The sequence below is a fragment of the Anopheles moucheti genome, chromosome 2 (assembly GCF_943734755.1).
Source record: "Anopheles moucheti chromosome 2, idAnoMoucSN_F20_07, whole genome shotgun sequence".
NCBI classification, from domain to species: domain Eukaryota; kingdom Metazoa; phylum Arthropoda; class Insecta; order Diptera; family Culicidae; genus Anopheles; species Anopheles moucheti.
This window is the reverse complement of record NC_069140.1, coordinates 78,522,391-78,547,359: the sequence shown is the minus strand read 5'-3', so window position 1 is coordinate 78,547,359 and position 24,969 is coordinate 78,522,391. Positions and strand designations below refer to the sequence as shown.

At 40.0% G+C, this 24,969-nt stretch overlaps 2 protein-coding genes across 2 annotated transcripts; one reads left to right on the top strand and one right to left on the bottom strand.

Moving 5' to 3' along the window:
* Positions 1-3,391: 3,391 nt before the first annotated feature.
* On the top strand, positions 3,392-16,765 carry LOC128298512 (ras-related protein Rap1). Its single transcript, XM_053034263.1, has 5 exons — positions 3,392-3,480; positions 8,001-8,223; positions 12,045-12,242; positions 14,691-14,783; positions 14,865-16,765. The coding sequence occupies exons 1-5, from the start codon at positions 3,392-3,394 to the stop codon at positions 15,096-15,098; spliced, it is 837 nt and encodes a 278-aa protein (XP_052890223.1). The 3' UTR covers positions 15,099-16,765.
* A 923-nt stretch (positions 16,766-17,688) lies between these two features.
* LOC128298370 (microfibril-associated glycoprotein 4-like) lies at positions 17,689-19,220 on the bottom strand. Its single transcript, XM_053034122.1, has 6 exons — positions 19,087-19,220; positions 18,955-19,008; positions 18,813-18,874; positions 18,678-18,716; positions 18,072-18,594; positions 17,689-18,012 (listed from the first exon to the last, which is right to left on the bottom strand). The coding sequence occupies exons 1-6, from the start codon at positions 19,218-19,220 to the stop codon at positions 17,889-17,891; spliced, it is 936 nt and encodes a 311-aa protein (XP_052890082.1). The 3' UTR covers positions 17,689-17,888.
* Positions 19,221-24,969: the final 5,749 nt, after the last annotated feature.

Genomic DNA, 24,969 nt, shown 5'->3' with positions numbered 1-24,969 from the left:
GTTTCTAATTCGTTATGCATGATGAACGCTAGCTCGGGTATTTCGTGATGGATGGGAATTATGTTTCAGCATATCAGCTCAGTGCTCCACCAGCACCGGACGGGTTGGAATGCTAATTTGAAAATGAGCGCACATACCTCGTGGAATGCGAAATGCCAGCGATGGGAATTTAATAGCGTGCATAATTGAAACACGGCCACGACGATGATGCATTCCCGTGTTTTTCACTCCACGATCCCACATCCTTCTGGAGTTGGGCGGCCCCAACCTCAACCAACCCCAAACCCCAGACGATCGAAGTTGTAATGAAATTGGCTCACCGTTGCGAGCCACGGTTCCACCAGGCGTATTGGGAAGGTTGGCAATATTATTTACAATTAATGTACGCCCGCTTGATGAACTCGATTAGTGCAGAGGAAGCGGGAGGGCCATTGGAGAGCGATTGTGAGCTGAGTTTCCCGGTCACATTGAGACTCACTTTGCTGCAACAAATCACTTTCTGATAGGAAGGTTTCGCTTTGCAGAATGTGTTGCGGTTTGTCTAGCACGATGCACCGATGCATTTTCACGCAATCGCTTGTAATGTTGGCGGTTTTATCACGCTTTAGATGTAATCGCGTTTGCACCAGCTGTTTGTAGTTATGTAAATTGGTCGTGTTGAATGGTTTAGTTTTTGAAAGTGTGTCCTACTTTCCAATGAGGTTTTTTTTGCCCGAGTGTTAGGGTGATGATTTGTTAGAGTATCTAAAGTTTTCCTTAGAAATAGTACCTATTAAGTTCATGAAAACTATTCTATTATTGGTATAAATGTATTTTTATTATTCTTCATAAAGGAATACATGTTCATTTATAGATAACTTTGGCATCAGATGATGCCCTTATTACACTAATTAATAGGTTTATTCGGTTTTAAATTATGGTCTACTGCAGGCTTCATCTAATTACCAAATCTATTTTAGGATATATGGCTAGTACTTCGCCGGTTGTTAGGAAGTTTATTCATTACATGACCAGCGCGACTGCATCTTTACAATTCTAATGCTTTGCAGTATAGTTATATTATTATACAGCAGATGGCGCTATTTTCATAGCATTTTTTAACAATTCTTCCTTTCAATTTTGCTCCGAGGAAGGTTTCATTTATTACATGCAGAACAAACAGTTTCGAGATGTTGATGTTAGTCAATACTTAAGTTCAGAATGTACTTTACCAGTGGTACCAGACTGATTTTTCCTGAATCCGGTTTGTATGTAGTAAATATCTTTCCGGTGGATCGAGTTTCTTGGAGCATTTAAGAGACAGGAAAAATAGTAGACACCGTATCTTAAATCTGATTCACCGCAAAAACTCACAACCACACCCCGTGTACAATGATCAGCGGAATGTTCACGATATCTTATGCTCTAAGTTTGTTTAAAAAGCTGTAAAATCTTATCGGCCATTGGCGCATTAAAATTGTATACTAACAGTTCAAGGCATTCTTCTTGGCCCACATGCTCAGGATTTGCTTCCATTAAATTCGGTCCAGAGTTGCACACTCTCCATCTCTGGCGCCATCCATTCTCCACCAGGGTCAGCTCCACTTGATCCTGTTCGTCTCGTGCCGAACGAGTCGCTGACGAGTACCTTCCTGGTAGGGCTAGAGTTCGGCATTCTGACCCAGCCAGCTGGAAGAGGAGGATATCATGGTGGAGTCTTTTGGTGCATAGAAGCTAGAGGACCGCATAGCACAACTCGACATAACATCAATCCCAAGTCTAAAATGCCATTCCGATTTGGCAGCAGTAGTAGTTGGGGTGAATTCGTAAAACCACCCCCTATTCCGGTAACCTATCGCAGGTCATGTTTGTTTCTGTTTGACCGGCCAGCTCGTTATCCAACCAATGTGATGATATCAAATGATGATGTGATGAAAAAGTTTGGGCCTCGCCAATAGATAGAAAAAGACCTCGCGGGCCTATGTTTGGCACGTGTTTTCTATTATGGTGTTCTGAGCAAAAAGTATGATCGATTGGCCGTTAGAACATTTACAGAGAACTCACTTTTAATTTCAAATTGTTTTATGTTATTTTTTAAGTATGATTTTAAATATTAAACTATATACCTTTGCTGGTTAATATCCTTTAATTCAAGTGTTCTACCGTAGTGGCATAAATGCGTTATTTTTATGTTCACTTCCAAGAATCAGTAATCCTAGCTCACTTGCAAGATAAAATATTGGGTTGTACTCTGTGATGCCATGCTGAACATAAGACCAAACAGCAGTTCATCTTCACCCAGAATTCCAAGACGTGAGAACGTTTTAAGGATCTGTTTTTTTTTTTAATGCATATGCTTTAGATTTTGCTTTTAATATGTTGGCAATAAGAATGTTTGATGCTTCATCAACTGTGAAAAGAAAAATCCAAAAAAGGTAATCCATAAGTTGGAAGCGTTTGAATTCTCCGAATATTGTTGTAATCAAAAACTTCAGCCTCGTGTGCTGAGCAGAGCTGCGTGAACTTTACAAAATGCTGGGAGAGTGGTTTTTTTCGTAGCTTGCTAAACCCTCCCCCCCCCCCCCCCTTAAACCCCCCTACCCTCGCCCCCCTGATGTGCTTAAAGAAAAGAACATCATCTAGCGAAGAAACTTTTAATCTCATCTCGCTTGCATCCAGTTCTAGAAGCAATCGTCTTATTAAATTGTTTCACACCACTTCTTAAAGCGCACACCGCCGCACACGCTCCGAACCGAACGCTTTAATTTTTATCACATTAATCACATTAAATCGTTCTGCATTCTAAAGCGACCAAATCAAATTCCACCCAACGAGGGAGTGGAAAATTAGTAATTAGTTTCCCATCAACGTTCGCATCCAGCGGGTCGAACTGCCGGCAACGAGATGGACCAATCGTCCGGCGGTGAAAAAGGCGAACGTTGGCAGTGCGGTGGGGCAAGCGAACGGAACGACCGGAAGAAACCATTTGATAAACATTATTCCCCGGTGCAAAAGCCAAGACGTAACGTGAAATGAATATTAACCATTTTGCTTGCACCGGGGAGTTTGTGAGCAGTTCGTGAGGTTGTATATTTAACCTCGCAACCTTCATCAAGTATTATTAGTCGGTTTATTAGCGCGGATGGTTGGGAATGGCGGTTATTTATTAATTTGACGTTTTATTGGGCGCCTTTGTAATTCATTTACAGCAAGAATCTAAGTTCGTAAGATTCGGTTTTTAATTGCTAAATAAAATACAATGCAGAGAAGTACTAAAGGTCATGCTATTCTTCTTTTTTTCTATTTTCACAGGAAAATAAAATCAGCAAATCTTCTGTCAACGAGGTTTCATATTTGCGTGTCGTAGAATTGTTTCTTGAAAGCAACTCCCAAAGCATAAACCCAGCACAAAATGAAGGGCAGACATCTACGGCGGCGGTTCAGCCTACAGCCGTCATTTATGAAGGACGATTCGACCGAAGAACGACCAAAGCGAGAAAAGTAAGTAATCTTTTGTTCCATTACACGGGTGTTTTTTACTTTTTCCTGCTATCAAACTTGTCTCTACCTTTAACCATGACAATGTTAATTGTTGATGCTGTAGTTGTTCTGAGCCAAGGTCAACGTGGGTCGCTTTCCAGAGGCCAACTGAGGGTTAATTTGAGTAAACACCAAAATAAAAAAAAAACGGAGACAAATTGACCCAACCGTAGAAGGGGAAATGAGAAAAAATATTTGCGTCTTGCACAACAAAAAAAGCCTTCCCGAAACACTGCCTGATAGCTTCAGACGATGATCTAGATGGATAGCCTATGCTGTGGAAAATAAACACAAAGAGCAAGACCAAAAATTATCAGAACTGGTCTAGCGTAAGAAAAACATGATTGAAGAGGACAAAAAACACGAACACACACACACAGTCGAAACACGCATCATTGCCTAGATTATCGTTGGAAAAGTTTCAAAATTTATAGCACTTTTTCAATGTTTCCCCTCGTGTTGGAGGATGTGCGGGACCACAGGGAAGGTCTTATCAGATCGTTGGCATTTAATGCGACAGTCAGGCAGAAAGCGGATTTAGCCATCAGGTCGAAAGTTTATTCCGCAGAATATGGCTTCCGTTCCTGAGTGGTGCTGCAAAAGATTATGGCTACAGGGCGAGTTACGCGGTAGAAGATTAAAATCATGGCCCAGCTCGGATCTCCGTCGCAGGGCATCAGTCAGGAGTCAGGTGCTGGTGCCTGGTGGTGTTTAAAATTATCCAAAGTAATAAATCTTATACCCGGTCGGTACCTCAAATGTTCTCAATTAAGCTGAAAAATAGCTTCAATTAACGGTAATGTTCACTGTTCCCGGCGGCCGTAGTTAAATGCGCCGAAAGCAGCTAATTCTATTACTATTTTGCTTAAGTAGGTTTCTGCAGAAGTTTTGTTTATAGCGGATGATAGGAACATTCATCATGGAAACATCATAATTGTGTTTCCCTGCGCAATATCTATTTGATCACTTCAATTCGTTAGACTTTAAGATTTTAGACTTTAAGACTGTAAGTAGATGAACTACGTTTTAAACAAACCACACACCACCACAGTAACAACACACGAACTAGAGCAACCTTCATGATTTTATAAAATGTTCTTTTACTTTTACAAAAAATTATTAAATTTTCTCTATATATGGATCTAAAGTATTTAACATACTGATAATTCTCAATATTTAATCTATTTTTAATCGATGTTTAGTTATTTAGCCATTTAGTATTACCTCAATCATACTAGAGATGGAAAATTTAATTCTTTGCAAGGATTTAAATCCGACTTAAAGAGTTAGAATGAAGATTTATCTCATAAACTCACTCTTCAAAAATTAAATAATTTCAAATAAGCGAGGGGGCTGGGGGTCCTGCGGCCTTCATCTCATGATTGAAATCGAGAGTTAACTCACGACTTAATTCTTCATGACGACGAATTAAATCGTTATCGTAACATTCACTCACACACGTGTTAAATTATTCATGAATGTTTTAAATGAACAGTGAACTCCGAGTGAACTCCCGTAAGAGTTCACTCACAATTTAAGTTGGGAGTTAAAGGTCGCCGTGAAGAATTAAATCCTTATTATTTTGATTGATTTAATTCTTGAGGAATGAGTTAAATCGCAAAGAGTTTTAAACACCCTTCTTAGAAATTTGAATTAACTCACTACCTAGAAAGATTTTAATCATTTATTCATTCTGAATCATTGTACACTTCGTTAATTTATACCCTTGAAGGCTTAACGCTAAGTAAAACGAATGCGCCTAAATGTATGCGTGGGATTCGAAACGGTAATTCTCCGGCAAAGTTCGTACAATCATCGCATGCTGAAGGAGTTCACTAAATCTGGCACATCTGGCAAACCAATTTTGAGACCATTCTAGCAGATACTTCATCATTTCATCTCAATATTGGTCTAACACGCCTGCTCTGTCCATGTGGACGACTAAACAGAACTTTACGAGCTAGGTCGTCCGGCGTCATTCTAGTGACATGGATAGCCAACCGGAGAATGGAGAGTTTGATTCGCTGTGCGACAGCAAGCTTATTGTACAGCTCGTAGAATTTTAGGAGCTCCTCGATTGTCCTTACGAGGCCAACAATCCTTTTTAACTAAAAATCTTACTCTCAAACGTGGCTAAGCGAGTTTTGTCAGAGCTGTATGTGAGTATTGGAACTAAGTAAGTTTTACGTAATCGCAACTTCAACCGTTGTGACAGGTGTTTTAAATCGAGAAGTTTCCTCAGATTGTGGAAAGATCGGTTGGCAACCAGTATTTTAACGGGTAGCTCAATATTAATGCTGTTGTCGGTGCTGACCTTTAACCCAAAATGGGTGATAATTAGTACTACTTCAGAGGTGCGATAACCTATTTGTACGTCACTCCTGAGCTTAATAACCTATTGCTAGCTACTGCCAACACTAGTTTTCCTTTTCGTCAAGGAAACTAATACTACAAACTAAAATATAACATAAATATATCGAAAGTAATTCCTATGGAAAGCATAAGGCAAGCATTAACTATCATTTCGCTAATATATTCGCGCTCAACAATGCGTCACTTCGCATTACACCAAATCATCTTTCATCGGCCATTCTGCTACAATCATTTCAACTTTGTTTGCTTTGCAGAAGCAAGTAAAAAAAAACACCTGGAAAAAAAGAAATCCCTCGGTTCGCGATCGATTTGATTGCCCACGGTGGTGTTTTGTACGCATCCCGCAAGTAATTTGTGAAAGAATTTGGATTTCGCTTCGCTTTGATTGCCATTAGAGTGATTTTTATTACCACACAATGACAAGCGAAGGTGTGCCTAGGGATGATGATGTACGGCGCTCCGGTGCTGCGAAGGTTGCGGAAATGCAGACCGGTCCTCCCGTAATGGAGCGAACTGAAGAACGCAATGCCAACAGAGCACCTTGCCACTCGACATTCATCGCAATCCACCCGAAGCCTTCGGGGGATTTCTGGTGGGAAAAATGAAAAATCGCATCGTCATTGGCACTGTCCTGTGCGAAGAGCACGGATGGTTTGAAAACAACTTCAGCGAACACGATCACAAGGCAAGGCGCCGAACGCCCGTCCCGGGGCTTTTACTTGATGCAGTGGTCCGTGGCAGCCGTTTCCCCAATGATAGCAGCTGGCCAAGTGATGGAAAGGTATTTCTTATTGACATTTTCCTCCATACCCACCGTTCGCATCGGCCAACCATCATTTACTCTTCCTAAATTAATCTCTCCATCCAGCACGAGCGATCCTTATTTCCCCACGCGGCAGTAACTGGTGCGTGTGTGAGTGTTCGTGGTTCCGTGGAAAATCCATCCTCTTACGAAATGGTTCGGAAATTTATTTATTTTTTAGAGTAGAGAGGTTTTTTTCTTTACTAAATCTGGTCCGTATTTTTTTCAATCTTTTGGGTACGTTTCGTCTGCTCGTGGGATTCGGTTAGCGGGAATTTCGAACCACAAATCCGACGGTGTCGAACCGAGGAATGAAGTAACAATATCACTCAAGCTTTTATTTATGCTAATCGGTGAAGCGCAACCTATAGCGTAAATCTTGTAGTCTTTCTCCTTACTTCGTACTAGTGCCACGATATTTTTTAGGTTTGGCAGCACGATACACCTATAGTGTTGAGTTTAACGCCGCAATAAATCAGATTCATAAATACATTGTGTTCTTGTTTGGACGCAAAGTGTTTTTGATTTGGTGATTTATTTGGTTTATTAGGTGATTTTATAAGTAGTATAAGCAATAGAGTAGTAATGTTGAACTTTTATAGATAAAAAGTACATAAAGAAACAGAGAAATAGTGAAGGATTAACTTCAGCAAACCTGTTGTTATGAAAATTTTACAGTTAGGAGCCAAAATTTGATTTTCTTTAGCGCCTAAATGTAGGCTCAAATATTACACTAATATTGGTACTGACATGATCGTATATTTCGCTGAAAAATAGTAACAATTTTCTATTGAACTGTGTGAATCTAAATAGTAAATGTTTAAAAGTTTAAAGCTAACATTCCCCATGAAACCCCCATCTATATTGGTGTAAAATGCCGATGTGCTTATCATTGAAGCATGCAAGTGTTTGTTACATATTACATAGTAAAGAGTTCATCAAGCCTTTCGAAAGATATCAATAGTACTACATGTTCGTGGAAATAATAGGCATACAAACAACATAACACGATGGCACACATCATTGACACCACTGACAAACTGGTAAACACTTCAAACCCGTTTATTGCATCTCTCTCAATGATCGGTTCTCAGCGGTTGAGAGGCAATTGTTTTATTGTGCTGCTAAACTGTACCAAGCCCGTAAGCCTGTTTTTTGTTTTACCGATGAACTTTTCAATGGAAATGTCGATATTTTCATTGAACTTTCTTCCTTAAATACAACCCCATTGTACAGATTGTTTTAAATTTTAACTAGAATATAGCAGTTTTTAATAAAAATTGATCTATTTCTACAATGTTTTTAGACCACTGAAAAACGATGAAAACTCCATAAACTCAAACGTGCGGCACAAGATCGTCATGATGGGCGCTGCGAAGGTGGGCAAAAGCTCCCTCATCACGCAGTTCCTCTACAGCAGCTTTTCGCCGAAGTACAAGCGCACGGTTGAGGAGATGCACCACGGTCACTTTTCGGTCGGTGGAGTAAATCTGACGCTCGACATTCTCGACACTTCCGGATCGTACGAGGTAAGTACCGGCAGTGAGTGACAAGGTGCGCACCAAAGTGCTATGCAAATATGTATTTCTGAGCAAAACTTCTCCCACACATACAAACCCACATCCGCGTACGGGGCCATTCGTGGGGCTGTACCTTTAGCAAATCAAAGCTTTCTCCGGCCAGATTCAACCACCAAGCAGCGGATTGGTTATTTCCCTCGAGGTTGGGTTCCGTTTTACATGCTTTTGATGTTGATTAATGCCTCCATCAATGGTACAAAGTAGCTTTTTTATTCAGCCCGGCGTTGGGCGATGCAATGAAAGCCACATAGCGGAGATGTAATCGAGATGTAAGGGTTTAAGAAATGTCATTAAAATAAATTCCCAAGACATTTTGTTTTGTGATTGAGCAGTTCTGGAGGTAATAATTAGTTTTCTGCAATTAATGCCGACGGATGCAAAATGTAATACAAACATAGTTAGAAGTTATAGTTCTTCTTTCCTATAACTTGTGTATTTTTAATGAAGCAAAACATGATTATTTTCCATTCATCCCATCAATGATGAATAATGTCTAACTTTCGGCTAAACACAACAAACGTAAACAAACTTAATAAAAACAATTTCTAAAACCCATGGAAAACTGAAAAAAAAACCCCAAAAGCCAGGAAAGATACATGACGACAGTACAGGACAGTACAGCATAAACGCCTAAAGTTATGCAATTGATATTACCCTAATGAGTCTAATTGATACAGTAGAATGTCGATAATTTGGTAAGATTATCCGTAAGTTAAAAACAAATTAGAAAATTTGTCTAGAACCCATGGAAAACTGGAAAAAAAATCCTAAGAGCCAGGGAAGATATAAGACGATTTTGCTGGTAAATTTTAAAATTCTCCATGAAAATTGAGGATAACTCCAACGAAAAAAGTTGAAACGATCCTCATAGAAAACTATCATAATAGGAAAATATCATAATAGGAAAATCCCAAAGAAAGTTACTCAATATTGCTAAAAAACCTGAGGAAAACTTTGATAATCTCGTTTGAAAACTGTTTGACACCCCGTTGAACATTGTTCGAAAAATTCGGATTTTACTTCAGTGTTGGACGGGAGTTAATCTGGAATTGAAAGCGGAGCTCAACTTCAGATTTGACTTCGGTTGCGTTATTGGTGTATTCTGGAGTACTTTTTTAAAATTCAAATCAGGGTTTCCGCTTCCAGAGTTGGAGTATATTGAAGAACCTTCTCAGGATATTCCATTCCCACTAACGTCTTGATCTCTTCTATTTATTAACGACACAAATGCCATAGCTCTCCCGCCTTTGTGTGAAACCATGTCATCTTAGCATTTCAATCAAAAAGTAAAAGTACCATTTGGACCTATTGTGACATCATACTTACCGAATGGTACTAAAAACAGTGTAAATAAAGGTACCGAAATAGCAGCTGTGAACAGCGTGTACATTTTCGCACGAAAGAGCGCAGCTCGAGCAAACACTTGGGCACACAGAGACGGACACAAGCTAAGCAAATTTCGCTGGCATGAGTGATGAGTTCTACCCGGCACAGGTCCCGAAGCTGGGCAGCGCTGAAATATTCCGTACGCTAACGGAAACATACATCATCGCGCTGTAAAAAAATCCTTCTGTCCGTCCGTTTTTATCTAACGAACTAGAAACAATCTACCTTGACTGGTAAAAAAGGAAGATCGGTCGGTAAAAAACTCGCCCAGAACGGTATCAAACCAATATTTGATCATCCAACACTCACTCTCACCTTTGCCTGACATGACCATCCCTTGAAGGGTCTGACTTGAGTAACGTTTCGCGATGGAGTGAACTTTCCTTTTCCGGTTCGGTACCTTCACCAGCTTGATGTCCAGTCTACTGACCTTTTTGTTTGACCAACTTACACAGTGTTTCAGCGCTTTTCATTTTATACGTAGAAAACTCTCCTACAAACACACACAGCTCGTCAAAACGTGTTCCTAGAGATAGTGAAGTTGTTACATTCCGCGTAGCTGTCTCGTCAACGAAGCAGCAAAAACAAACCCCTTAAAGCATGGCCTTCTTTGATCCTGGTGAAGTTCCGGTGTGTCTATGTGTGTATGTGTGCATTAAAGGGACATTGTGATGCAGCACAAACCAAGGCCGTGGTTGGTCTAATCAAATGCGTTGCCGAAGGCACACGAGTCTCGCAAGCAAAAGCAAACCATTATGGAGGAATGTTATGCTGTGAGGCAGAGCGCTAAATGAGTCGCCGTCGTTCACTACCCAACTACGATCCTTTCATAACAAATCACTCACAGAATGGCTGATAAGGTAGGGAGACAAACGAAGGTGTGATGTAATTTGTGAAAACCCAAATTATGTCTCCAAACAAAGGGACACATCCATCGAATGCGGTGACGCCATCCTGACCGGAGGGTGAAAATTTCGCGGGACAAACTGGACGCGTCCCAAGAAGCGTCGAAAAGCCATTAAAAATTTAACTTTAATCTAACCCACCTTAATCGTTTGGCCATCGTGTTTTTTTTGGTTGGTGTATAATTTGGGGAAGACGAATTTGTTATCTAATCGTTGATGTTTAACAAAACGGCTCGCATCAGAAATTCTGAAAGATTCCACCTGTTGGATCATGACTGGTATGCTCTGGAAGTATTGAGGCGTTCCCTTTTTCTACCAAGAGTTTTATTGTTTCCTGTTACAAGAATAAAAGAAAACGTTTATCTATTAAAAAAAACCTTGTTTAACATTGGTTTAGCTATAATTTTCCCTAATGTAACACGAATCCTTAGAAATATTTGCGAAGATAATCTTGATACAATAAAATTGTTTTGCGAATTGCATAACTTCAGGCGTTATGTAAAGCAAACATTAAAAGTTTTTAGATAATTTTATCAGCCATGGCTCACTCGGGATAAGCTGCTTATTCTCGGTTAACGGCATCGCCTAGCAAGCCGTTCTTTGTTGAAATTTAAAAACAGGTATCAGAATCGATCCAGTACAGCATAAACGCCTAAAGTTATGCAATTAACATTACCCTTTATGTTTGATACAGTAGAATGTCGATTTTTCGGGCAGATTATCCTTGCATTTAAAAATAGTAGCTAGAAGAATAGTTTTGAATTTGTAATCGTTTATCCGGTTGGCTCAAGAGTAGGTTGAGAATTTTTTATAAACAGTTTATAAAGTTAAACTCCCTGAAAAATGTTCCATAATGTTAATAATGTTAATAACATGAATTTTCGTGTTAATATTGTTAATAATGTTAATAATATGAATGTAACAAGCTGAAGGGCCTTTTATTCGTGAAAATTGATTAACCAGCATGCGGCCGGTACGCAGTTGCCCGAATAGTCCACGTTCTTCCGTATAAGGAACTTCATTATTTATTATGTAGTATTTTTAGTAGGTCATTATAAATAAATGAATACATGAATAAATGACTAAATGAATTATTGAATGTATGAATGAATGGATATATGAATTAATTTTGGATTCCAGCGCATTCCGCTAAAATACTTACTGAACTCAGTAAATTCTCTTTCGATGGAATTGATACAATAAAGGTTAACCAATCCATATGGACAAAAGATCCCATCCAATTACGCATTAAACTTGATCGCGCGTTCTATCCGACTGCAAAAGCTGCTCTAAACTCGTTAGTTATTTCTGTCCTACGAGTTACGAGCATAGTTTTGCAAAAACACAACATCTGCACTGTTCCCCGTAAACTCACGTCCCAGTCAAATCGTAAACCGTGAGGTATTATCCGTGTATGTTTGACGTTGTTGTTTTCTTTCGCTGAAATGCATCCACTTTTTTGCTCACTTCCAATTACAGTTCCCAGCAATGCGTGCCCTTTCCATCTCATCAGCGGATGCATTTATTCTGGTGTACGACGTCACCGACAGTATCACGTTCGAGGAAGTGAAAGCGATACGTGAGCAAATCCACGAGATTAAATCTACGACGGCGGTACCAATTGTGGTCGTTGGCAACAAGACCGATTTGAGCGATGATGACGAGGATCTGCGACAGGTACGTGCACAGTAGTGGATTGGAAGGAAAACTTCTGATACTATCTATTTATTACTTTATCGGCTTAGATTGATTTGAAACTGGGATGGAATAGTCACTTTGGGTGGATGAGGTGTTAAGCGATTTAAAATCGTGGTTATTTACTACTAGTACAAGTAGGAGTGAAAGAATTGTAGAATTGATTACTCATTAAAGTGTTTTGTTTCAAAGTAAAATATTTTATTCTGAAATTAAATCAATTTGTAATGCTCAATCAAGCAATGCGTGAAGTTAAACTATTATATTAGGACGTTTGAATAATATTACTCCAATCCTTACACATTCCATCATTGTAAGTGACACAAACACTTAGCATACCGCCCGTAATGGATACGTAAGGTTGACTTACAGCGTGATGGTTTGATTTGCTTCACGACGAATTCTTACTCAAATGCAGAGCTGAAAGAATGGCAAGCAGAGTGATGAAATCGTTTCCTTGTTCCCCCAGACCATAGTTTCCAACTCGGCAAAATGCCAGATGAAAATGCGGTATAAAACGAGGGTACCATGGTGTTCACTTGTCGATTCCGCTCATCCGGCTCTGTGGACAGTGAAAACTGTGAAAGGATTTTAAAAATGGGAACCTGAACGAAAAAAAACTTCCATGTGCAGCAAACGGCGTAAACGTTTGCAATAAGCACCATGACTGCGTACGATTACGCTTGCTGAGCGAGCTTCCAGCACTAAGTGGTTGTAACGGAGACACTCAATTTAATCCTTCCAGAATCGCCCATTTGGAAAAGACCGAAGCTAGACGATAAGAAATCTAGTTTGACGTTTCAGGCTGTATTTTACATTTAGTTTAAATGGGATTGGAATGATGAAATATTTCCAAGCAGTAGGGGAGGAAAAGTAATAAAAATAAACATACTTTAGGTTGGTTAACCCCTAAAGGTATGTAAAAAATACATTTTGATACTTTGTTCGAAAATAAAAAGTTAAACCTATTAGTAAATTACGATTACAATCATAAAGCAATTATGAGATTATTTCTTACTCTTTACATCTATCTGTAACATTGCTTTAAATTTCAATTCATAGCTCAGTGAATAATGCTTAAAATTTCATATCCGTTGCAATGAACTAAATGGCTCTCATTAAACACAGCTTAACAGGTGAAAATCTCGACTTTTATTATATGATGTAGAACATCCTTCTCTAGGAGCGGCCCGGTGGCATGATGGTAGCGGAGCCGGTCTTCACACGAACGGACCGGACCAAATCCCATCCGGACCAATCCCCCGTAGCAAGGACTGACTATCCGGCTACGTGGTAAAATAAGTCGATACGGCCAGGCCGTTCTAGCGAAACAAAAAAAAAAAAAAAAAAACATCCTTCTCTTCATGACACCTACAAAGCTTTGAAACGAGCCACTGTTAGCATGTCCATCTAACAGCTGTTTCCGACTTCCGGAACCATCGGATAGGACATGTCTATCGTGTGTGATAAAGAAGTTTTAAGCGAAAAACTTTGCTGCTTAGTAGCAAGACTATGCGAGACTATGACATGGAAGGATTTGTTCAAGAACTTCGCACATACTGACGCTTTTATTAATGCTTTATAATAATGAGAGTTTAATATAGTTCGCTAAGACTTGGTGTTATTAACGTAATTCCAAGTACTTTATTCTAAGTGAAGAATGAAATCCTTTCTTTATTCTTGTTGGATTTCTAATCTAGGATACAATTCATATTGGATTGGATGTACTGGATGTACTAGCTCGATTGGACAATTCTTACAGCAATTGAAATAAACGATAGAATGAAGCAATTAACATGAAAATTATAGTTTTTGTTTCTAAAACCTGATCGCTTCTTTTAATAGTTATAAATTAGTTACAGTTTTTAATAATAATCAGCAATACTTTTTAAATTCCAGGGTTTATTTTTTTTAACTAATCATTGTAAAAATGTTCCATAAAGATCATCACATGAAGCACATTATCAGAAGAACGATTTTTTTCTTGAACCAACCGTGCGTGAAGAAAGGATAACGAAAGTAGTGTATTATGGGGCAGATGCACAATCATATCTTGGTCATGTAACGTTGCAAGTCTCGCAGGAAAAGATTAATTGTGTATAAATTATGTACTTGGATTATTTTTATCCTGCTATCCTAGACTATCTTAAAATAAATTGAATTAAAGCCGACACTAAACTACTAATTAGTCCACCACTACACTTAATAATTAATCACATTCGATGATTTTATAACGAAATTTTCCAAATTAAATTTATTTCCAATTTTAAATATACGAGTAACATCCACTGATTAACCAAGAACGAGAAGGATATGCATTCATTCAACCATTTTCCACTGTTACAACGTTACATGTGCTATAAAAAGTACCATGAAACTTTTCAATGTGAAATATTTCAATCATTTTTCATTTCATTTTCCACTCAACAGGTAGCACGTGACACAACTGAATCGATGGTAACGGTTGACTGGGAAAATGGTTTCGTCGAAGCATCTGCAAAACTGAACCGTAACGTTTCGCAGGTAAGCCACCCATTTAAATGCAGTTTCGCTGCATTTATTGCTATAAAAAAGTTAACGCGCGCTTCAATTGAATATTTGCAGATTTTCAAAGAACTTTTGGTGCAAGCTAAAATAACATACAATCTGAGTCCGGCTCTTCGACGGCGGAGACGTCAATCGTTGCCCCAGCAGGCCAGCACCGGTAGTGCTGGTGCACCACCGACACCCCAGGCATCGCCAAGCGTTCACGTTCCATCCGTCGCCCAGCTGCAACACCTGCAGCAGATACAGGACAAAAGTCTCGGCGGCAAACGCAACTCGTGCATTCTTTCCTAATAGGTTCAGTTTACGCATCTAAAGTTATATTTCTCTGTGAATCGTCTACAATTTACTTGCACCTTTCAATTGTAAAGCGACATTGGGGCTTCTGTGCCGTCGATCATGTGGGAAAGCGTTTGAAATTCAGAACGGAACCCATTTTTCCCACACATTTACTTCTTTCTACGCATCTTCGTGCCTCGTGCTAAAGCGAATATATTGGCTTGTATAGTAAGATCACACATTCAAAAAAAAGCATTTAAACCTTCGACAGCATATTTGCCAGCCCAGCTTTTCACAAACAAACTTCTTTCCAACCTACATTTCTGCCAGTCCACATAGCCGTTAGGAAGATTTGTGATGTTTATAAATCAAAATCGTGTCGAATCGTTCGAAAACAATGTGTAAAGTATCGAAGTGGAAAAATACGGGTAATAAACGGGAACGATAGTGGTGGTTTACGTGGTAGTAGAACGACACGAAACAAACGGATTGGAGGCGGAATCACACTGCACTAGGGAAAAACAATGCGCCGTGCACACGTGCGCTGCACACGAAGAAATGTAAAACTCACGTGGATTAGATTAGTTATGCAGGTGTAGAGTATTTTTTTAATAAAATAAATATGTCAGCAACATTTTCCTACGTTTATCAAGCGATTCAGCGTGTAGCGTTCAATAGCGGCTACGGGTGGAAGGATGAACCGTATTTAAAGTAAAGGATGTAAGTTGAGCTCGTATCGAATATTGAAGAGACAGCAAGGGAGAATAAATAACTCATCGAGTCCATTTCATGTGCGTGAATGTTAATGTGTGTTGGTGTTTTGATAATACTGGAAATTCCTTACGAAATCTGTTCACTTCGAACCCTGTTACTCGCAATGGCCAAAATTAAAAGCCGATTTGTACCACAAAACGCAATGTAATGCTTGGCGCTCGGGTGGATTTCGCAATACAAATTCACCGCAACAAACAGATACCAATTGATGTAATCGAACGTTTGATAGCTTGTCGTCTTGGAAGAAAGCTAGAACAAACAAAAAATAAAACAAACAAAACAACCAAAATCAAAATATGAATACAAACCCTTAACACCATCTCTAGCGTTATTAAATCGCAAACATATATGCAAAGCAAGTGAAACGAAAAGAGAAGAAGGAAAAGGAGAGATTTTTGCAAATAATATATTCACACATTCCAACAATCATCAACAAAAAAAAACCCAAGTTGTCGTTGCTGTTACAATATACCATTCACATTACGATTCTACACGGTAAAGCTAAACACGCTGTATAAATTGAAAAGAAAACAAAAAAGAAAGAAAAGGTAGTCTTTATGTGCTGTATGGAAGAGAATTTGAATTGATACAAATAAAAACAACAACAACAACAAAACCCATTTTTGCTCGGTAGTCGTCAAATGTGAAGATAGTCGATAAAAAGTGTAGTTACGTGCAGACACAGTAACTGTTGCAGGAAGTCCTGGTGACTGGCGCGGGAATGATTAAACAGAACGGAGCCAAAATACAAATATGCATCAACGCGTGTTGTTATATACAGAATGACATTCAATGATCAAACACTAGCAGCGTATGTGGAACGAGGCAGAGCGAAAAGTGGCGATAAGAATATATTCACGCGAATATTCACAAGTTGAAAGTAAATAAAATTAATCCATGTAACTGGTAACGTGTAGCTGACTGTGTTATGTTTTACTAAGGGGGTTGTTATTAATAATTTTATTTATATAAAATATTATTTAATGTCCGAAGATTTATCAATTATGTAAACAAACGAGGCTTTAACATACACTAAACAGAATCTATTTTAATATCGCATCATTACCCATTTATTTCACTCGTCTTCTTCGAACCAAGTTGCAAAATCCTTTCCTTGCATGATAAATAGGTTGAGCTCGTTACCGCAATCGCTCGCTATGTAAATATTGTTTGATCAACTATGATGGGAATTATTGAATTCTTCACGATTCTAACGCACAGGATACGTTGAACCCTTGAATGCCCAAAGAACCAAATTCTCCCTTCTTGCAGATTGTTTTTTTACAATCCTTTTGTTGCTTGTTAATTTCTACTCCCCATACGTATATTAAGGGTTAAAGCTAACCTTAATCTTTACCTTTTGCTACACCACGATGACAGGACACGTAGAAAGTGGGCAACTCCATGGAACAATTCCTTTCCCATTCGGCTGCGGGCTGCCAGGTGGTTTGTTTATGTTTACCGTTGCCCAGGTACGGTTCCAGCGTACCACGCCAGTGTGTAATGTGTGCGTGTCGCGTTGCCATGGTAACCGTCGCTAGCTAGCTCCCTCTGGCGTGACTGTCAAGCAGGACTGTTTGCAGGACGAATCGAGCACACGTTTCGCGTAGGTTTAGATGTGATTTTCGGGAGGATAGTTTCACTCTTTTTTGGGTGTGTTTTAAGTGAAAGTGATAAGTTTTTGATAGCACACGGTCAGATGCTCACTCGTGAGTTGTTGGGTGAGATAATTTAATGAAGTAACGTGTCTTCAAACCGGGTAAAAGATGTTAAGTTACAAGTGCAACCTAACAAGGTGACACGTGGCAAATTGCATGAGTTTTGTTTGCATTGGTGTGAGAAATATTCAGCGTGACATGTGGTTGAAGTGTGAAGCGAAGCGAATTTTGGAATAAAAACATAATCACAGGACGAAATTGATTTCGATTAAATCAGCTATGGCATCTTCAACGCAAAAAGCACGCCTATGTTGCAAGGTTAGTAAATATGGTTTAATGTACAAACTAATCACCCACGGGTCAATAAAAGACGTTACGACGACACCTCTCTTATCATCATCGTGGCCTCCTTCAGTCCTTGAAGGTCGTCGCAAAAGCCGAACCAGTTCATTGTCGCATTCCGTGGGTCAAACCGTTGATAGAGACCGTTGAGATTGCTAAAATTCACAAACGTATCGGTTGAACGGTGAAAGTGTCGACTGGGAGTTAAACTTACGCGTTCATGCAGTTCCGATACCACCAACCGCTGGCGTAATATTCTGCACAAGAGGCGGGATGTTCGTCATTATCCCGATCGGGTGTGGAAAACTTCATGCCAACGCTGGCCCGTAGCGAATCCTTCGCATCTCCTTCGACGAACGTACCGAGATGCAACCGATAGCCGGTGGATTCGTTGCCAATCTCGAACTCGTCGTACAGTGCCGTCTTGACCGTGCCCTCGTAGTCCTTCAGGTGTATTAACAGCTCGAAGTAGTCGGCCCCGGTAATGCGGTGCATTTTCTCTAGCCCCAACCAGTACTCGCCCTCGGGTGTACCGAAACCGTCGCGATAGTCGACCCAATCGCGGCTAAAGTTGAGCGACCCATCGAACCGACGGCTCAGCACAATCCAGCCACCTTTTCGGTAGTTCTGCTCACAGTACACCGGAAACGGGGCCACACTCGATGCCGCCGGTTTGATGGTGTACACATCGCTCAGCAGGCTCGGTGCTTCCAGGCAGGACGCATAATATGTGCCAACTGAAACCAAAAAAAAAAGCATTAATTAAACAATTTGGTTCCAAAGTACACACACAGACACGCTGGCGGCGACGAGGAGTTACCATTTTGACGTAATGTTTTGTTGATGCTCTCGAGCTTATCTGCAAAATAATAAACGCATGAGACGGACTGTTAATCGTATGTTCGACCTCGAACTGGGTTAAAATGCCGCAGAGAAAAGGGGATTTTTGTTTTACCACTGATCCCTTCCAGTTTGTCCGTAATGACGCCCGTGGATATATGGTGGTTGCTCTGTATTCTGTTGAAAGAAGGGAACGTTTCAGGTAATTATCAACACAACACCCTCTATCGCTCAGTCCATTTTGTTCCATTCCTTACCTTCGTTCCAAGTGGCTTATGCGCTGATCAATCTCGTCCAACCGCCTCAGCACCCTGGTACAGGGAAAATTGAAACGCAAATAACATTATTACAATTTTGAGTGGCGCACGTTTTACATGAAGGATACTCACTGTAACATAATGTTTGTTTTGAACCCTTGGAAGGGTTCTATGTCGGTTATTGTTTCCGACTCGTTCTCTCGCACGTTGGACGAACACAGCACAAGGTGGCAACATATCAGGGCGAAAACTACTGCGGTCATCATCGTACAAGCGTTGGAGGAGCTTTGAATTGATCGTCACAAATCGTGCGCTGTAAAGTGATAACGTATGATCGGGCGTAGAGTAAAACGACACATGGCACGCACACACCGCCGTGACAGTCTACCCATCACACTTACACGTGTGAGATTATAAGGGAAAAGAACGCACTAGTATGATCATAATTATCAGTTAATCACGAAACATGTGTGAAAATGGAAGAATTATGTGTAATTAGGAACGAAATGAAGTGTTTTTCTCGCAAAATCTTTGAAGGTTGCAAAAATAATTAGTGATTTAAAACGATTATTCTATTAAAACATTTAAAAGATGGTTGAATAATATTCACCAGAATCCTTTGGAACGCTAAAACAACACTTATTGGTGTATTAGTTCTATTCCAATTGCAGCCATTTAGGCGCAAACACAGAAAGTACTCAAATACCGGCAGTACTGTTGCTGTACAAAAACCGGAAGGTTTTTTTTTATTAATCCGGTTTATAGTAATAGATATAGTTATAGTAATAGACATTTTTTGTAAACCAAAAACTGTTAATTAATTATAATTTAGCGGTTCCGACCCGAGGTTGGCTCCTAATTTTATGGTTCCTTCCTACTTGCTGGATGTTTCGGTCTCAGACCACATTTTAATCTTCCCTACTACGCAAAGACTTCCCGAGGTTAAAAAATACTGTTCACTCTTAGTATGCTGGAGAAAACTTCCTCGTCGGAGGCAACAGGATAACTGATTTTTGGGACGGCCATGCTACCGTTTTCACCATTTTGTCGATCTGTGTGTATTGTGTATATTTGTCCCATTTTTTTCGCCAAATCTGTTTTCCATGATTACCTGTCCTTTAGTTCTTGCTTCTGTATTCGTAATTGTAGCCAAGTCTCTTCTTCAGGTCTACTTAAAAACAAGTACCTTATTGTTCTCGTTCGATTCGCTTTGACTGCACCGGTACCATTTTTTTAGTAAGCATGTTTCGCCCTAGGTTCCTAGTTAACATTTTAGATTAAATTTCTCCAGGACAGGAAGTTTCTCTGGTCGTCACAATACTACAGGCAGGTCCGAGATACGCGGTTTTTTGGAAATTTGACAGCTGAGCTAGTTTACAACACAAAATCGAAGCAAGATGGTGAAACATTGGTCAAAAATATCTTTTATGTTACATAAAACATTTGTTTTAACTTATTTTAATGTAATCTTTCTAAAAATCGCCTGATTCGCTAAATAAATTAAGTGCGGAGAAGGAAGTAGACTCCGTGACTTGGAAGTATAAACAAAATTGGTCCAGTATTCGACTTCTGCGGATTTTCCTCGGGTTATATCGATGCGCTATAATAGCGTATCTCGGGGACTGCCTGTGATATGTTTAGCGACGGCAATGAATAGGAAAATCATATAGAATCATTTTAATTTCGAAAAGAACCTGGTTCCCTCCCATTGCGAAAAAAGAAACTTTCCCATCTTCAGTCAGAAGACTAACAAACATTTTCAAATTCTTCCTGATAGTTTTATTTTTTTAATTTATACTATTCAGCAAACCTCCATCTATCGTTTGATAGTGAAAACTCTGCTTACAATCAACAAACGGTGAAACAGCGCATTCGCAGCGCGAAGCAGGGTACTTCATATAGATTTTACTGATATCGTTTCCGATTGAATTTATTATTAACGAAGGAATTTTCATCTTCTGTAAAGGTGCATTTTCAAGCTTTTAAGTTAAAGTATAAAAAACGATCATTTCAAATAAATAACTGTCACTATTTGGCTTTTTTTGTTTGGCCAATAGAATAGAAACAGCTTAATCGATATCAAAGGTGCTGATTTCATGATTTCATGAGAAGATGATTTCATAGTTAAGCACATAATAAATACGCAATAGGTTACGATAGGAGTTTCGATTATACACCTACATTTCATAAACACAGTGAAAACCCCTGTAATATAAAGTTCGTCGTACATAACCAACCTGTGAGCATAGAAATGTGTGTTGCTCTTGCTTATGTTGTGAAGAGCATCGCACCAAAACGCTCTTCGGCGGAGTCGTCACCAGCATGTTCGCTCTCGTTCGTCCATTTGCCCACGGGGAGAAAGCATCAAAACATTACTACGTGCGTGCAAACATCTGAGTTACATCAGAGTTCAGTATGAGTCGGACCGCATGAGATGCTGGTAGCGCAACGCCACGGTGCCCAGTGCGTTTCGGTGGTTCCAGTCTATGAAAAGCTTGTCATTGCTGGGTCTGTTTTTTACATTCTGCGAGCACAACTTCCTAACTTGCAAGCTGTCGAAAAAAAAGGATTAATCAAAGACGGGTGTAGGTCGGGACTGGAAAAGCAGTGTACCGTAGTTAAATCAGTGGGCAAAGTTAAAATTCTTCGGTAAAACGTTGTGCGCTCCGGGTGTGCAAGGGCAATGTGAAGGTGTATTGCGAGAGTCTGAGCGAAGTGCATTCCGAATAACAGGTGCTACGGTGGAAAGCTTTTTCCGTCTGTGTTCCGAGCTGGAAAAATTCCATTTCCACGGTTCTAGTTCCACCGCCCTCGTTGCACCTGATCCGGTGCGTCCCATGGGACAATTAATGCAATTAGCTGTTAATTCATGAGTTTGCTGAAATGAGTACACCCGGTGACGGCGATGGGGTGGCAGTGAGTGATTTGAGCATGCAATAAAGCACCCAGCAATTGGAACTACAGGTTGGCCGCTAAGCGTTGTCCGTTTAGAGGTCTCCGTTCGTCAGTTTGCCATTCGAGTGCAATACACTAACGTGCTTATTATCGTCTCCCTTTGTCGATGACTCAAAAGAAAAACGCAGAAACTAAGACACACGCCCAATCAGCAGCTGCGGTTGTCAGGAAGCTTGAACTGCCGAGTCCATCGTATCTTCCCACGACCGCAGGCGCAAAAGCAGCGAAAGAACCAGCATCAGTCGGTACGTTTGCATCATTGCAGCGGATGGCGTTTGCAGAAATGAACATTGTTCGAATTGTTGTGCACGAGTGCTGACGAGAACGGCTTCATCCATCACTGCACACATTCCGAAGCGTCCTGTTGCGTCCGCAAGGGTGAGAGGAGATACCGCAAATGCATCTACAGCTGTCGGAGTGCATCGCAGGACACACCGTACAGCAGTGAGGTTGGGGACCAGGTTTATGCAACGCAATATGTAAGTGTGCGGGAAAAGTAAGGTCAAAGCCATTATTATGATTGATGGTTGTGTGTCCTGCGTTCGGGTCCGTTCCGGGCTGCCCGGTGCGAGAGAGTAGTTCGCTGCACTGGTCAGTAGCTCAGCTGTCCGGGAAAACGGGGAAAACTTTAAACCATTCGGTTGAGGGCGCAAAAGGCGCATCCGAATGAGGGGCAATGCTTTAAAGTTTGTACTACATGACAACGAGCAAGGATCATTACTGTTTCTTGACCGTACGAAGGTCTGTTGTTTTGCGTACTGAATTTGCTAACGGTGACTTGATTTACGCCTTCTTGCGGGGCCGCCATCCATCATGGTCTAGTTGAAATTTGATCACTGGATAGGCATGTTATTAACTACGTGCAGATGTTGAGTCCTGTAACATAACAACTTCTTTCCGAGTGAAAGCCTCAAGATTTCTTGAGTGAAATGGCGATGAAGCATAAAACATTTAAACAAAATTATTAATAGCTTCTTAAATTAAATTCTAAAGAAGAGACTATTTTTGATATTAGGGTTGAAACAGATGTTTCGATCTGTAAATTTGTGAATCAAAGTTTTTCGACTTGAAGCTAGTTGATTAATTAATTCAGGCAGTCCCCGATATACGCGGTTCCTCTTATACGCGGATTCGGAGATACGCAGTTTTTGAAAATTTGACAGATGTGCAGGTTTATAGCACAAAATATAAGCAAAAAGGTGAAAAATTGGTCGAAAATAGCTTCCTTCGTCCTAGAAAACATGTGTTTTTATTTTATTTTAATGTATTATTTCACAAAGTCACCTGATTTGCTGAATAAATTAAGTACAGTGAAGGAAGTCGGCTCTTTGACTTTGAAGTATAAACTAAATTTCACCAGGATTCCACTTATGTGGAAATTCGAGATACTCAGATTGTGTTTTTGGCTATGAGCAAGAAAATATAATACAATTTGAATTACATTAATGATCGATTCATAAAAAATAGTAACCTACATAGTAACTGTTGGGGGTCTCTTATAACAAACCAAATCCGGATTATGTCCACATCAATTGATAAAAAGAAAATAAAAAAAGTAAACTGATGTTAGCAGTGATAGAAAATTCGATGAAGTTGTTAGTAAGAGATTTTCACCCAAATGGTTTTAAGAATTAATACGATAACTTACAGTAGGTTTTCAAAAACTGCTATAAAACCATAAAAATACTATAAATCTACTATAACTTATAAATGTCAACAATTACCTCAATTGATTGGTCAAGTTTTGAAGTCTCTTCGTGCTGGTTCTCTTTGGATAGTAAATGGATATTTATGCAACTTACGATCATGCACACCAATCCGACACGCTTAGTAGATTGACAAGTAGCAATGATTAACAATGCTAATAGTTACGATAATATACTGTTCATTGAATTGTTCCACCTTCTTCTGGGCACTCGTCTAATGCTTTCCATCCCAGGAAGGGACATTTTAGCAGGCGGAACAAGCTTATTTCATGGTCGCACGGACCAGCACGTTCCGCATCCGGTGTGTTGCATTTCACCCCTGAGAGGCTGTTATTTATAGCCTGATGGGAAGCGACCACCCCGTGTACCGATACTAGGGAGCTAGCTGATCCTTTGGCCGGAACGTTTCCCTTTACGGTTTCACTGCGATGTGCTCTCTTTCCTTTGTTACTATTTTCGTGCTTCATACAACTTCGAAGCGACACCGTACGCATTCGCCAAACAGCCACATACCAGAGACAGACAGCATTTCTTCGTCCGTTGTGTGGGTGTGGGTGTGTGTATGTGTGTGTGGAGAATTATATCAGAAACGTTGTGGGCTGGGTATATTTTTTTCTTTCCCATAGCTGTTGACCTTTGTTGCGTCGTTGAACGACAAAATGTGCAATGTTAACTTATTGATCTTCGGTAGCTAGAATTGCATCGGGCACATCAGGCTGTCAAAGAGGAGAGAGAGGACGATAAGCTACAGCGAGAATGCTTTTAATTTGTACGATGGCACGTGTGAAGGGGCATTTTGAAAATATAGCACACCCGCACTGTCAAGGTTACACACAATAACGTGGGGAAAGTCATCGACCAAATCATGCATTCGCTGATTGGGGGATGAATGTACCAGGCGAGTTATTTATACGATGAGTGGTTTAACTTTTGTACGTGTCATCGACTGATTAAATCACTGCTGATGTAAACAAAGTACTAAAGAAATCTAATTAATTTAAATAAATTATTTGCCCAGCTTGGGTGTCTGTTCTGTCAGATGTGCTTTATTCTCATGCCTGTATGAGTTCGATTTTTTATTCGATTTAGTTCCCCATAATCCAATGTAGATTTGAAAACTTTCAGAATTGTTTAGTAACTAAGTATCGTCTCGGAGTTATGCTATAAATCAACGGGTGTAGTGACCAGCACCATCTGGTGAACAAACGCTATGCTCCTGCCGGCGTTTCCGAATTCACCACTTTCGAGAGTCACCCTGTGGTAGTGCAAGTAGTGTAGGTGGCACGCACAGGACACGAGCGATCGGATGCGCCGATCGCTGTTCTCTAATCAGTGTAGGTAGCAAGCACAGGAC

What these genes read in the sequence shown, in the direction of transcription:
- LOC128298512 (XM_053034263.1), top strand. Translation starts at nt 3,392, where the DNA reads ATGAAGGGCAGACATCTACGGCGGCGGTTCAGCCTACAGCCGTCATTT. An exon ending in GAACGACCAAAGCGAGAAAA is followed by an intron (nt 3,481 to 8,000) that starts GTAAGTAATCTT and finishes CAATGTTTTTAG; the next exon opens with ACCACTGAAAAACGATGAAA. An exon ending in TGAACCGTAACGTTTCGCAG is followed by an intron (nt 14,784 to 14,864) that starts GTAAGCCACCCA and finishes GAATATTTGCAG; the next exon opens with ATTTTCAAAGAACTTTTGGT.
- LOC128298370 (XM_053034122.1), bottom strand. Translation starts at nt 19,220, where the DNA reads ATGATGACCGCAGTAGTTTTCGCCCTGATATGTTGCCACCTTGTGCTG. An exon ending in AAAACAAACATTATGTTACA is followed by an intron (nt 19,009 to 19,086) that starts GTGAGTATCCTT and finishes TCCCTGTACCAG; the next exon opens with GGTGCTGAGGCGGTTGGACG. An exon ending in TATCGGAACTGCATGAACGC is followed by an intron (nt 18,013 to 18,071) that starts GTAAGTTTAACT and finishes TGTGAATTTTAG; the next exon opens with CAATCTCAACGGTCTCTATC.